Raw genomic sequence first — 13,954 nt, 5'->3', positions numbered from 1 at the left:
CGTCAGGTTCATAAGGAATGCAGGATGTCTCATTTTGGGAGGAAAAAACATTTTAGTCAATTGTAGTCTATCGTTGGTACCCCTATATTTTAACTACACATTTTAATATGATCGATTGAGTGTCTGTATTGCAATGTTTGTAAGAGGTGTCATTTTATTTAAAGCAGGAAATAGTTTTGAAGTTATTAATTCTGAGTGGACTCTGTCTCAGCAGAGAGCCACGCAGCGTTGGAGCTGTGCAAACAGAACGGAGGACGATTCTCGTTTGTTGACTGCAACAAGACAAGAGTCCCAGTTAGTGACTTTAATACACACAAAAGTGACTCATGATATTTTAATGGCTTTGAGAGGGGTTAAGAAGCGGACTTACCACTTCTGAAGAGTAGAGAATGAAAGCCACGAGCCAATGAATCGAAGCATTGCTTCACTGATTCATGCTTCAAACTGGAGTCGCGCTGCAGAAACGGTTGATTACAGACCCGTTACGCTGTATTGAAAATAAGCGTAACGGTCCAAAATAAGCGTAACGGTCCAAAATTATAGCGTAATGGGCCGCAATGCAAGTATGCGCTAGCTAGAACCATGTGTGTGTGTGTGTATATATACACACACACAAACAAAAATATAAACGCAACACTTTTGGTTTTGCTCCCATTTTGTATGAGATGAACTCAAAGATCTAAAACTTTTTCCACATACACAATATCACCATTTCCCTCAAATATTGTTCACAAACCAGTCTAAATCTGTGATAGTGAGCACTTCTCCTTTGCTGAGATAATCCATCCCACCTCACAGGTGTGCCATATCAAGATGCTGATTAGACACCATGATTAGTGCACAGGTGTGCCTTAGACTGTCCACAATAAAAGGCCACTCTGAAAGGTGCAGTTTTGTTTTATTGGGGGGGGGGATACCAGTCAGTATCTGGTGTGACCACCATTTGCCTCATGCAGTGCAACACATCTCCTTCGCATAGAGTTGATCAGGTTGTCAATTGTGGCCTGTGGAATGTTGGTCCACTCCTCTTCAATGGCTGTGCGAAGTTGCTGGATATTGGCAGGAACTGGTACACGCTGTCGTACACGCCGGTCCAGAGCATCCCAAACATGCTCAATGGGTGACATGTCCGGTGAGTATGCCAGCCATGCAAGAACTGGGACATTTTCAGCTTCCAACAATTGTGTACACATCCTTGCAACATGGGGCCGTGCATTATCCTGCTGCAACATGAGGTGATGTTCTTGGATGTATGGCACAACAATGGGCCTCAGGATCTCGTCACGGTATCTCTGTGCATTCAAAATGCCATCAATAAAATGCACCTGTGTTCTTCGTCCATAACAGACGCCTGCCCATACCATAACCCCACCGCCACCATGGGCCACTCGATCCACAACACTGACATCAGAAAACCGCTCACCCACACGATGCCACACACGCTGTCTGCCATCTGCCCTGAACACTGTGAACCGGGATTCATCCATGAAGAGAACACCTCTCCAACGTGCCCAATGCCAGCAAATGTGAGCATTTGCCCACTCAAGTCGGTTACGACGACGAACTGGAGTCAGGTCGAGACCCCGATGAGGACGACGAGCATGCAGATGAGCTTCCCTGAGACGGTTTCTGACAGTTTGTGCAGAAATTCTTTGGTTATGCAAACCGATTGTTTCAGCAGCTGTCCGAGTGGCTGGTCTCAGACGATCTTTGAGGTGAACATGCTGGATGTGGAGGTCCTGGGCTGGTGTGGTTACATGTGGTCTGCAGTTGTGAGGCTGGTTGGATGTACTGCCAAATTCTCTGAAACGCCTTTGGAGACGGCTTATGGTAGAGAAATGAACATTCAATACACGAGCAACAGCTCTGGTTGACATTCCTGCTGTCAGCATGCCAACTGCACGTTCCCTCAAATCTTGCGACATCTGTGGCATTGTGCTGTGTGATAAAACTGCACCTTTCAGAGTGGCCTTTTATTGTGGACAGTCTAAGGCACACCTGTGCACTAATCATGGTGTCTAATCAGCATCTTGATATGGCACACCTGTGAGGTGGGATGGATTATCTCAGCAAAGGAGAAGTGCTCACTATTACAGATTTAGACTGGTTTGTGAACAATATTTGAGGGAAATGGTGATATTGTGTATGTGGAAAAAGTTTTAGATCTTTGAGTTCATCTCATACAAAATGGGAGCAAAACCAAAAGTGTTGCGTTTATATTTTTGTTGAGTGTATGTATATATACACATATATATATACACACATATATATATATACACACACACACGCGCGCGCACGCGTTGCCCATAGGGATCCACAGGCTCTAGATTGGGTAGTGCTTATAAAACAGGTAGCTGAAATTTTTCAAAGGTGGTTATAAATTATGCAAAGTTCCTATAATGATTTGGAATGGTGTGCGAGTCCAGAATGTACTTATCAGTGTCTAATGTTCACTGTCGTTATGTAGTCCTATTAACTTTCTGTTTGGACAATGTTCATTCTTGAGCCAAAATGCACAAGCAAACCAAATGACAAATGTCAGCTCTCCCATTTGTCTGGGTTGGAAGATACACACATGCACAGAGACACCACTGGACTTTTAATAGATAGATGATTTACTGCCCCCTGCTAGAATGGTGTGAGACAGAATGTAATTATCAACATCCATTGTTCACTGTTCACTAATATCTCTAATTTCTCCAAAAATATTAGCCCTATCAACTTTCCATTTTCACAGCATTCATCCTTGACCCAAAATACATGAGCATACCAAAAGGCAAATGTTAGCTCTCCCCAGTTTATCCATGATCAAAGCCGCACGCACACAGAGGCCACTTGGTTATTAATATATAGATTTTAGATTTATTAGATTTTATTTTTAATTTTTATTATTTTAAGATTCTACTGAAGTTACTCTCCCCACCATCACCACACATTATTTTTAAGCATTTGGATCACTTAGTAATTTGTGCTAAATTGTATTGTTACTAAATAAAATGACACACGCTTTTAATATATAGATGATTTACTGTCCCCTGCTGGAATGGCGTGCGAGTCCAAAATGTAATTATCAAGGTCCATTGTTCAGTGTTGTTAGCTAATATCCGTAGTTTCTCCAAAAAAAATATTAGTCCTATCAACGTTCCGTTTTGGCAGCGTTCATCCTTGAAATCAAATACATAAGAAAATCAAATGGCAAATGTCAGCTCTCCCGAGTTTCTCAGTGATCAAAGCCATACACACGCATGCATGCACACAGAGGCTCCTTGGCTAGTATAACGTATAGATTTTTTGGTGCACTTTATGAAAACATTTTGTTTTGTTATTGTTGCCATATAACTTTGGACATTTTAATAATAAAATATAGGAGTACCAATGATTTTTTTCCACACACACGAGTGTATATATATATATATATATATATATATATATATATATATATATATATATATATATATATATATATATATATATATATATATATATATATATATATATATATATATATATATATATATATATATATATATATGAGGCTGAAGGTTAGGGATTAATTTGTCAAGATATTGTCTGTAACACAGAATGTGGTTAATGGTTTAAGCCCAATGTTTCCTGAAGAGTCAAGCATCATTAAATTTGCACATCCCCATGGAAGCAGGTAGGTTACGCCTAACCAGTTGAAAGCGCGTCTCCTCTGACTGTACCATGAACAAACAAAAGATTTCTTGGTTCCATGACCTTGCTTTTTGCAGTGTTGCGCGAGGCTTTCTCCAAGGTTGGGTAGGATTACTTTGAAAGAATACATGGGGATTACATGTATGTATGTACATACATTTGGATTACTTGTAATCTGATTACTTTTGGATTACATTTCAAAGTAATCCTATCCAACCTTGGCTTTCACTGATTAAAAAAAGCCATTCATTTTGATATTTTAAAAAAAGCCATTCATTTTGATATTTTTAATTGCAATGTCAGAAGAAAAGAATTAATACCCTAATCCCCATGTTGAAACAATTTAAAAGCTTTTGAAAGACTAATTTAAGACATTTAGTATCAATTAAGGCCTTATTTTTAGATGAACAAATCCACCGCCTTTTAAGACTTTCTATGGATCTGTGGGAACCCTACGAATACACTTGTTTAACAGTGTGCATTTTACTCACTGACTATTGAGTATGCTGGGCGCTTTCATGGAATCAATGCCCTTCTCCATAACCTCAGTGACTTGTTTGACCATTCTCAGAGAAATGGTTTCACATTTGGACATGAGGTTTTTCACAACCTTCCGTTCTCTGAGGACAACTCTGCAGCCCAGCACCAAATCATCTGATAGTCCATTATTCTTGTGGAAGACATCAACCTAGAGAGAAATAAGCACACAGTCATGCAATGATCTCAGAGTGGACAGCAGCTAAATTTTGACCCAAAACAAAAAGGATTATGTACCCAACAGGCCAGTCAAACTCTTTCTATACACAAGCTATTTTTAAAAGATAACACCAGCCCATGTATTACAACAGAATGAGATTACTATTATGCATTTATGTTGACATTGATGACAACCTCCTGATTGTACAGATACTTGGATAGTAAGAAAGAACTAGTAACAGGAAAACTAAGAGCATTTGATGGTATTTGGTGCGAAGGTGAGCTTTATGACACTAATTGCATATTATAGAATGTCTGGTCTTTACAGAACAGATTCACTGTTTATCGTATTTCATGAGATCATGTCATTATCATGACAGTGATGAAAGTGGGCCATGGGGGGGAAAAACAAAACAAAAACAAACAAACAAACAAAACAAAAACAAACAAACAAACAAAAACCCTGAAAATTTCTGGCAAGGGCTGAAGGCCTGAAGCCCATGGCGGGGGGTCTGGGGGTTCTCCCTGAGAAAAAAAAAATTTAATCTCTGGTGCATTCTGGTGCATTTTCAGGTCTATTTACCCATCAAAAATCTCAAATCTCCAAAAACTTCAAATTTTTTTTTTTTTTGGTTGGGTCAGGTCAATTTTTCCACCCCAGAGAAGAGTCTTTCACACAAACATACATTGTAGCTCAGAAAAATACACTGTAAAGGAAATGACCACTCAAAAATAATAATTCTCAGTACCAATTCAAATGGAACAATATTAGTATTTATGGCACAATAATGCATTGTGTTAAACCCTCACTCATTTCTGAGTTTTCCTAGTTTTGGCAGGAGCTTTGGAGCTATTGATAATCTTTCTTTACAAATTATTGGCCACCTTATGTACAGATGTCTGGGTTTTCAGTCGTTTTCCCTGGGACAATCACAGTTCCAGCCTGCATTCATTTTTCCTTTCTTTGGCTATTGCAAATTTCTCTTTAAAAATACATTCTTTGCTTATATTGAAAGGTACTAAATTCATTTATTCACTTTTCCATTTCATGTAAAAATAGAGGTGAGGGCTCTAAAAAAAAAACATTGCTCATCTGGGTAGGCCAGTGGTGACCAAAAACATTTCAGGGTCAAGAGGATGGAGGTTTACTTTGCAACTACTGACTCCAAGTGGTTTCACTGATGAACTCATCCCATCTGCTGAAAGTGATGTTAATCAGTGAAGTTATAAAATGGTCACACATATTTTTCCACTGGACATTTCAGATTTTGAATATGGGGCCCTCCTAATGTCTATATGATGCACTCTGTACATAAAAATATGATATACATAGATTTAATTATTTTCCCAGCTGCACCATCACCTTCACCTCACATTCATGAGGAAGAAGACTGCATCCAGTGGTACCATGGCCTCAACACAAACCGAGTCTGCACCACTTCTCAGCACCTCTATAGCACAAGATACCACAATCTCTGTAATTATAGCTGATGACCCTGCACAGTGGCCAAGAGTACTAACTGATAATGTGTGCTGTCAAATTGTTAGAAAAGGACCAGTACAAATCACAGATACTGAATTCACCCACAATTCTGAAAATCCATCTCGAAAATTCACAAAACGATTATTACAGAAGAACCATGAAAATAATAATAAATAAAATAAAAATAATAAAATAATCCATGAGCACAGACCCTTGCACTGTTTTTGGGAAGTGTGAAGTATTTTGTATATACTACACAATTTGCACTGTCTTCATATGTCGGTTGTTATGGGATGACATGAGGTTTTTACAAATGTTCAAATGCACTGTCAAAGAAATATTTTATTGATAAAAAGACTGAGCTTAAACAGTGTATCTATGCTTTAGTTCGTGTAGGCTTTGGGTAGACGGGACAGGGTGGTGAGGCGTGGGGGAGCTCCAACTCCGTTTTGCTTGGGGCCCCCAAATGACTTTAAACGGCCCTGTACTGACACACACATCATTTGAAACACTACAATAAAAACAAATCCATTTGATTTTGTTGTTTTTTAAAATCAGCTCCTTGATTTGGGATTTTTTTATTTGTATAGTCCGCTGATTCCTGGCAAAGCCCTGTACAGTGAGGAAAATAAGTATTTGAACACCCTGCAATTTTGCAAGTTCTCCCACTTAGAAATCGTGGAGGGGTCTGAAATTTTCATCTTAGGTGCATGTCCACTGTGAGAGACATAATCTAAAAAAAAAAAAAAAATCTAGAAATCACAATGTATGATTTTTTTTAATAATTTATTTGAATGTTACTGCTGCAAATAAGTATTTGAACACCTGTGAAAATCAATGTTAATATTTGGTACAGTAGCCTTTGTTTGCAATTACAGAGGTCAAACGTTTCCTGTAGTTTTTCACCAGGTTTGCACACACCGCAGCAGGGATTTTGGTCCATTCCTCCATACAGATCTTCTCTAGATCTTTCAGGTTTGGAGTTTCAGCTCCCTCCAAAGATTTTCTATTGAGTTCAGATTTGGAGACTGGCCAGGCCACTCCAGGACCTTGAAATGCTTCTTACGGAGCCCCTCCTTAGTTGCCCTGGCTGTGTGTTTGGGGTCACCGTCATGCTGAAAGATCCAGCCATGACCCATCTTCAATGCTCTTACTGAGGGAAGGAGGTTGTTTGCCAAAATCTCGCAATACATGACCCCATCCATCCTCCCTTCAATACGGTGCAGTCGTCCTGTCCCCTTTGCAGAAGAGCACCCCCAGAGTATGATGTTTCCACCCCCATGCTTCATGGTTGGGATGGTTTTATTGGGGTTGTTCTCTTCCTCTAAACATGGTAAGTGGAGTTGATTCCAAAAAGCTCTATTCTGGTGTCATCTGACACCAGGTCCAGGAGGACCAGGTCCAGGACCAGGTCCTCCAGTGTAGTTCTGAGCTTTCTCAGAATCATCCTTACCCCACAAAGTGAGATCTTGCATGGAATCCCAGACTGAGGGAGATTGACAGTCATCATGTGTTTCTTTCACTTTCTAATAAATAATCATAACACTTGTTGTCTTCTACCAAGCTGCTTGCCTGTTGTCCTGTAGTCCATCCCAGCCTTGTGCAAGTCTACAGTTTTGTCTCTGGTGTCCTTGGACAGCTCTTTGGTGTTGGCTATGGTGGACAGGTTGGAGTGTGATTGACTGAGTGTGTGAACAGGTGTCTTTTATACAGGTAACAAGTTCAAACAGGTGCAATTAATACAGGTAAAGAGTGCAGAATAAGAGGGCTTCTTAAAGAAAAATGAACAGGTCTGTGAGAGCCAGAATTCTTGCTGATTGGCAGGTGTTCAAATACCTATTTGCAGCAGTAACACACAATTATAAATAAAAAAAAAAATAAAAATCATACATTGTGATTTCCGGATTTTTTTGGATTTTTCTCAGCATAATGGGATGGGGGGGGGAAAAAAAAAAAAAAAAAATCACCTTAAGAAGCCGGGGGTTCAGGTACTGCTTAGGCTTCAACCCTGCTGAAGCTTTTGCTTTATGGACTTACAAAGGGCCTACTTTGTTGTTGTTTTTTAACTTCACAATGTTGAGTAATCAGAAATTAATCTTGTAGTAAAAAAAAAAAAAAAAATTTGTAAGGATTTTGTATAGTAAACTACTGTGTATAAATTAGCTCCTGTGCAGTGACACACATTTCTACACTCTTCCATGTTTTGGTCTGATGCCTCTTTCTTTTGGCTTTAAAGTAAGGCTGTAACAAAGATTTAAAAAAAACAAAAACAATAGCTTTACTTAAAATTTAGCCCTCAAAATGCAGGCAACAGTGTTTCAGAGGGATGTAAATGTAAAATGTGCCTTTTGCCCTGGCCTCCCCTACTATACTCACGCCTGGAGAGTTGTTGCACAGCTGTGGCCAGACTGGAGTGCTGAGACTTTCACACCGGGATACGTTTTCCCCAACGGAACGGAGGACGTCTCATTTTGGGGAAAAACAATTTTGGTCGGTTGTGATTTGTCTGTTTTACAATGTTTAGAAAGAGGTGTCATTTGATTTAAAATGGCGATTCACTTTGAAGTTATTGATTCCGGAATGATCCGTCTTTCCACCTCAGCAGAGAGCTGCGAGTCAAATCCCGCAACACACACAGACACGGAGTGGAGGATAATATCATTATTATTAATATTTTCATGAGGGACAATAACTTTAGTTCACGAACCAGAGAAGTGGGAGATATTAAGGTTCCAGTCCATGGTAGAGATCTGTGTGTGCCCCACAAAAAAGGTACATAAATGATGAATAAAAACTGTCCGTGTGAAGCGGTGGACGATTGTCGCAGAAAAAAAGTCCCGTTTTAGCGACTTTAAGCAGCAGAAAAGGCAGAAATGGCTTTGATTCAGGTTGATGAATAAATTGTGGACACACTGCTTCTACATCAGAACCAGCGGCTCCAAAATCAACAAAGAGAAATGATTATTTTCCCATTACACACATCCAAAAACAATGTAACGGCCCAACTGCAGTGTAATTTTTTATTATGACAGCGTAACGGACCATTATGCTGTTATTATACTGGTGAGAACTCTGGCGCTGTATACTTTATAGGACCTCCCAAACTAGTAAAAAGCCTGTGACCTATACTCTGGTAAATACAGTAAATGAAAAGGCAAAGAGTCATTCATCAGGTGTTCAGAAGTAAATCTTGACAACTTGTGCACACAGGTGTGAAAGGGCCTTATGGCACCATTTGATGTTATGTTGTCTTTGTTTAGAAAACACTTCACTCACCAGGCTCTGCCAGGTATGAAAGGGTCTAAGTTCCACAATCTTCTGTGCTTTTTTGACAGAGCACCCAGAAATCAGTGTGAGCTCATCTATTGAAGCATCCTGGAAGAAACTGAGCACCTCTTTCTTGAGTTCTGACATCACACCTTCAGAGCTCCAGTCCTCATCCGACTCAAACTCACTACTAACATCCTCATCATCTTCATCATCATCATCATCCTCATCGTCAGAACTGATAGGTTCTCCAGAGGTATGCACTTTGCGCTTCCTCTCTGCTGCCTGTTTCTTAGCAATACTGGTCCCACTGGCAAATCTGGACAGCATCTGGGCAGCAGAAGAAGAGGAGCACAGCTTGGATGACATCTGGGCAGAGGAAGATGAAGATGTTGCACCGGAATGTTTACTAGACCACAGTGATGAACTGCTTTTTGACACTTTATCCTCTTCAGAGTCTGAACAGTTTTCACTGTCCTCTGTTTCATCTGAATTATCCTCCTTTGCTTTCATAAAATGTTCATTATCTTTGGCATTCTTTAGTTTATTGCCAGATGTACTATCGCCATATTTGTGGTGCTCTGGCTCCCTCTGGTCTCTGCATGACTGGTCGTTTCTCTTCAATTCGCACAATTTATTCTCCTTTGACTCAAGTGAGTTCAAGTTTGAATCTATACAAGTCAACAGTAAGAGGAAATTAAAATAGGAACATACAGTTTTACAATATGAATGCATGAAATAAAAAACAGATGGTCAGAGTTCAAGGAGAGCAGCTGTGTTCTGACCTGGGTCTGAGAACATTTGTAGGACCTGAAGGGCTTCTTCAACATTCCAATTATGCTCCTCCAGCACCATCCGCAGCTCCTACACCAAGACAAACTTTTACTGTTCTCACAAACTAAAATGAATACTTAATGAAATAAACGTAATCATTCGTGAACCCCCGCCCCAAAAAAAAAAATTTCACCTTACTGCTTCACCTGAGGGACCTTTAATGGCATCACTGGTGTGCTTGAACACATTTGCCCCAATTCATCAACTTGTCAGAAAATCTTCCAGTTGTGCCAACTTTGTCAATACTACAGCACAGTGCACCTTGCACACTCAAGTTTAAAGGGACTGACAAGTGACACTTTGATCGAGTTTATCTTAACAGTACACCCATGACTTATGAAGAGAATAAATCCTTCTCCGTTGTACCCAGTGCTCAGCTTTGCGCATCACTTTATGGACATCCCTCGACGGTAAAAATGACTACATAACCAAAATACACTTAAACCGTGTGCACACTGTCAAGCTATGACCCAGGACTTTTCTCCCTCTTAGGTCTCAGACAGTGCTTTGTAATGTGACTACTAGGCATAGGCCAGTATGAGATTTGGACGGTATGATAACCGTGGGCAAAAATACCACGGTTTCACGGTATTATGTATAGTTTTAAAATGTGCTTTAACAACATTATAGCTATTTGTATATGAAGCGTGCGTGATTCAGGCGCACTAATTGATGCGATGTCTACCGCTACGAGCACTATACCATTGACAACTTTAGAGAAAATACCAAAATAATAGTCACTCTTTTAGAAATATAGCATCTACCCTGTGTGAAACATGACTTACTGGCTTAGTAAGAAACATGGCTGGAATAAGGTCTGGAACTCCAGATGCTCAATACTTGGCCCTGATTCACCGACAAAGTGTTTGGAATAGGTGTATTTGCCCTTCTTGTGGGAGAAATTTCTCCCTTTGTGGGAGAAATTTCGTCAACCACAAGCACGACTCGAGTCCACCGCTTGTACTTCTCAGTGGTTTCAAAGATGGGATAAAGTTTACTCCTTCCATGTAATCCTTTGTGGGTATCTTGAATCACTCCGAGTTCGACACAGGTCATAGATACGGTGCTTTGTTGCCACCGTTTTTGGCTTGAAGGGCTATTCCGCAGAAAATAAAATGAAAAAGCCAGCTTGGTCCTTTTAGATGGAGGGGAAAGTTCAGTGTAGGCTTCGCCTCCTTCAACCATGATGCAGAGCTAGTTAACGTTAGCTGCCTGTGTGTAAACAGAGACAGGTGCGCGCCAGGGGGAAGGGCGGCAGCAGCCGCCTCCGCTCTGCCTGTCAAGAATTCTCATAACCCACTCATACCGTAGGAACGGTATAACGGGAAATTTTAGTGGTTTGATACCGTGGCTTTTTCATACCGCGGTATACTGTGAAACCGGTTATCGGCCCATGTCTAGTTTCTACTCCTCAGGGTTTACTTCTGGGACCAATTGTATTTTCTTTAAATTTGCTGCCTCTTGGACAGATAATGTGCAGTTAATAATTACAGTGCATCCGGAAAGTATTCACAGTGTTTCACTTATTCCACATTTTGTTACAGCTTTATTCCAAAATTATGTTGTTGTCTTTTTGGCTGCTCCCATTATTGTTCAGAGTCGCCATAGCGGATACAGCCAGATCCGCATTGGTATTTGGTACAAGTTTTACACCGGATGCCCTTCCTGACATAACTCCAGTTTCACCTGGAGAAACAGACACACCCGCTGGTCTCCCATCCAAGTACTAACCAGATGCTGCACTGCTTAGCTTCCGAGATCTGACAGGATCAGGCTTAGACAGAGCAGACCGGCTGCACAGCCTTATTCCAAAATGGATTAAATTATTTCTTTCCTCAAAATTCTACACACAGTGCCCAGTAATGACAATGTGAAAGAGGCTTTTTTTTTTTTTTTTTTAGATTTTTGAAAATGTATTAAAAGTTAAAAAAAAAAAACTGAGAAATGACATGTACATAAGTATTCACAGCCTTTGCCATGAAGCTCAAAACTGAGCTCAGGTGATCATCCTTGAGGTGTTTCTACAGTTTAATTGGAGTCCACCTGGGGTAAATTCAGTTGACTGGACATGATTTGGAAAAGCATACACCTGTCTGCATGTAAGGTCTCACAACTGACAGTGCATGTCAGAGCACAAACCAAACACAAAGTCAAAGGAACTGTCTGTAGACCTCCGAAACAGGATTGTCTGGAGGCACAAATCTGGGGAAGGGTACAGAAACATTTCTGCTGCTTTGAAGTTCCCAATGAGCACAGTGGCCTCCATCATCCATAAATGGAAGCAGTATGGATCCACCAGGACTCTTTCTAAAGCTGGCTGGCCATCAACACTGAGCAACTGAGGGAGAAGGGCCTTAGTCGGGGAGGTGACTAAGAACCAGGGCTGTGAAAGATGAATGCAGCAATGTACTGGATGAAAACTTGCTTCAGAATGATCTTGACCTCAGACTGTGGCGATGGTTCATCTTTCAGCAGGACAATGACCCTAAGCACACAGCCAAGATATCAAAAGAGTGGCTTCGGGACAACTCTGAATATCCTTGAGTGGCCCAGCCAGAGCCCAGACCTGAATCTGATTGAACATCTCTGGGGAGATCTGAAAATGGCTGTGCACTGATGCTCCCTATCCAACCTGATTTGAGTGTGTGAGGTGCTGCAAAGAGGAATGGACAAAACTGTCCAAAGATAGGTGCACCAAGCTTGTGGCATCATATTTTAAAAAAAACCTGAGGCTGTAATTGCTGCCAAAGGTGCATCAACAAAGTAATGAGCAAAGGGTGTGAATACTTAGTGTATGAGTGATTTCTTTTTATTTGTAATAAATTTGCAAAAAACTTTTTTCATGTACAGGGAGAAAGTGATGAAAAACAAAAAAAAGCTAAAACCCAAAATTACTAGGGAGGTCTGGCGCCATCCTCCTGAAAATTTTTGAATTCTAGAAGCTCTGAGATGCAATCTGGAGCTGTTCCAGACAATAAATTCCAGTGAGTACAGCACCCCTTTTGGTGAGAAAAAAATTCCTTATTCAAAATTACTCCTAGTAGCATTCTCATATGATTTTACAAATACATCTTTTCAACATAAAGTAACAGAAACTAATTATACCTGTAAAGCAATACACAACTACTTTACCTCACCTGTACTACATAAATATACTTCAAGCTACTTAATTCTAGACTTTTCAACCTGTCGTCTACACATACAATCAGTGTGAGCAACCTCTGGTTCGGTCTTTACATCTCTGAAATCTGAGGAAATGGACACCAGATGGACACCATACGATACTGTCCAGGATTTGCTACAGCTTAGTTTGCGCAACATGATCAAGCCAATCCCACCTGAAAAGATTCTTCACTGTCGAGTCTATTTCTCTAAAGTCGCAAGTCCACCTATTTACAGCTGGTCGTTAACAGCCCACAGTGAAAAGGCACTTGCAGCAACACTGTTAATATGTAGTACATAAACAAAGCGCATGACAGACCCCAAATGCACAATCTTTCTCCTTAACAGCTGAACTAGCACAAAACTGTTCACCTGACAACTTTGTAACAACAATATAATAGTTTTTCATGTGTGCTGAAATGATTTTACTGGACTTGTGTCAATTGTATCACATCATTATAGACAGTCACACACAGCTGCCATACACAGGTTAGGAAGTATGGCCAGTTTGGAATTTCTTACTGTCAATAACATAAGGCAAAACAGATTACAGAGAAGAAAAATTAGTGTTTCCAAGCATATTCACCTCCTTGTCCTGGTCAGGAAAATTAATCTCCAGTCTCCTGACCATGAGCTCCTTCTTGTCCCAGGATGGCTCTGTCCCTTCATCACTATCATCGTCATTTTCATCCTCTTCTGAAATCTTGCAGTTCACATAAAAAGATAACTGTTAGGACACCAACTAGCCTTTTGTTTGAATGGGTTAGGTGACCACTGTTAATGACAACAGGACCTCATTAGCTCAATACACCTACTCCACATTCTTGGGGGCTGTCC

At 40.4% G+C, this 13,954-nt stretch overlaps 1 protein-coding gene across 2 annotated transcripts in view; it reads right to left on the bottom strand.

Annotated features, from left to right (window-relative positions):
* The window catches only part of smarcad1a (SWI/SNF-related, matrix-associated actin-dependent regulator of chromatin, subfamily a, containing DEAD/H box 1 a), a 65,873-nt gene that overhangs the window by 25,861 nt on the left and 26,058 nt on the right, over positions 1–13,954 (bottom strand). For both annotated transcript variants that reach the window (XM_034170485.1, XM_034170487.1), the window contains exons 6-9: positions 13,704–13,820; positions 9,907–9,985; positions 9,131–9,792; positions 4,167–4,363 (exon numbers count right to left, since the gene is read on the bottom strand). In XM_034170485.1, coding sequence (XP_034026376.1) covers positions 4,167–4,363; positions 9,131–9,792; positions 9,907–9,985; positions 13,704–13,820 — 1,055 coding nt within the window. The remainder of the gene's footprint in view (positions 1–4,166; positions 4,364–9,130; positions 9,793–9,906; positions 9,986–13,703; positions 13,821–13,954) is intronic.

This window comes from Thalassophryne amazonica, chromosome 5, assembly GCF_902500255.1.
Source record: "Thalassophryne amazonica chromosome 5, fThaAma1.1, whole genome shotgun sequence".
Lineage (NCBI taxonomy): Eukaryota > Metazoa > Chordata > Actinopteri > Batrachoidiformes > Batrachoididae > Thalassophryne > Thalassophryne amazonica.
Note: the sequence above shows the minus strand (reverse complement) of the source record. Positions and strands in the feature narration are given on the sequence as shown.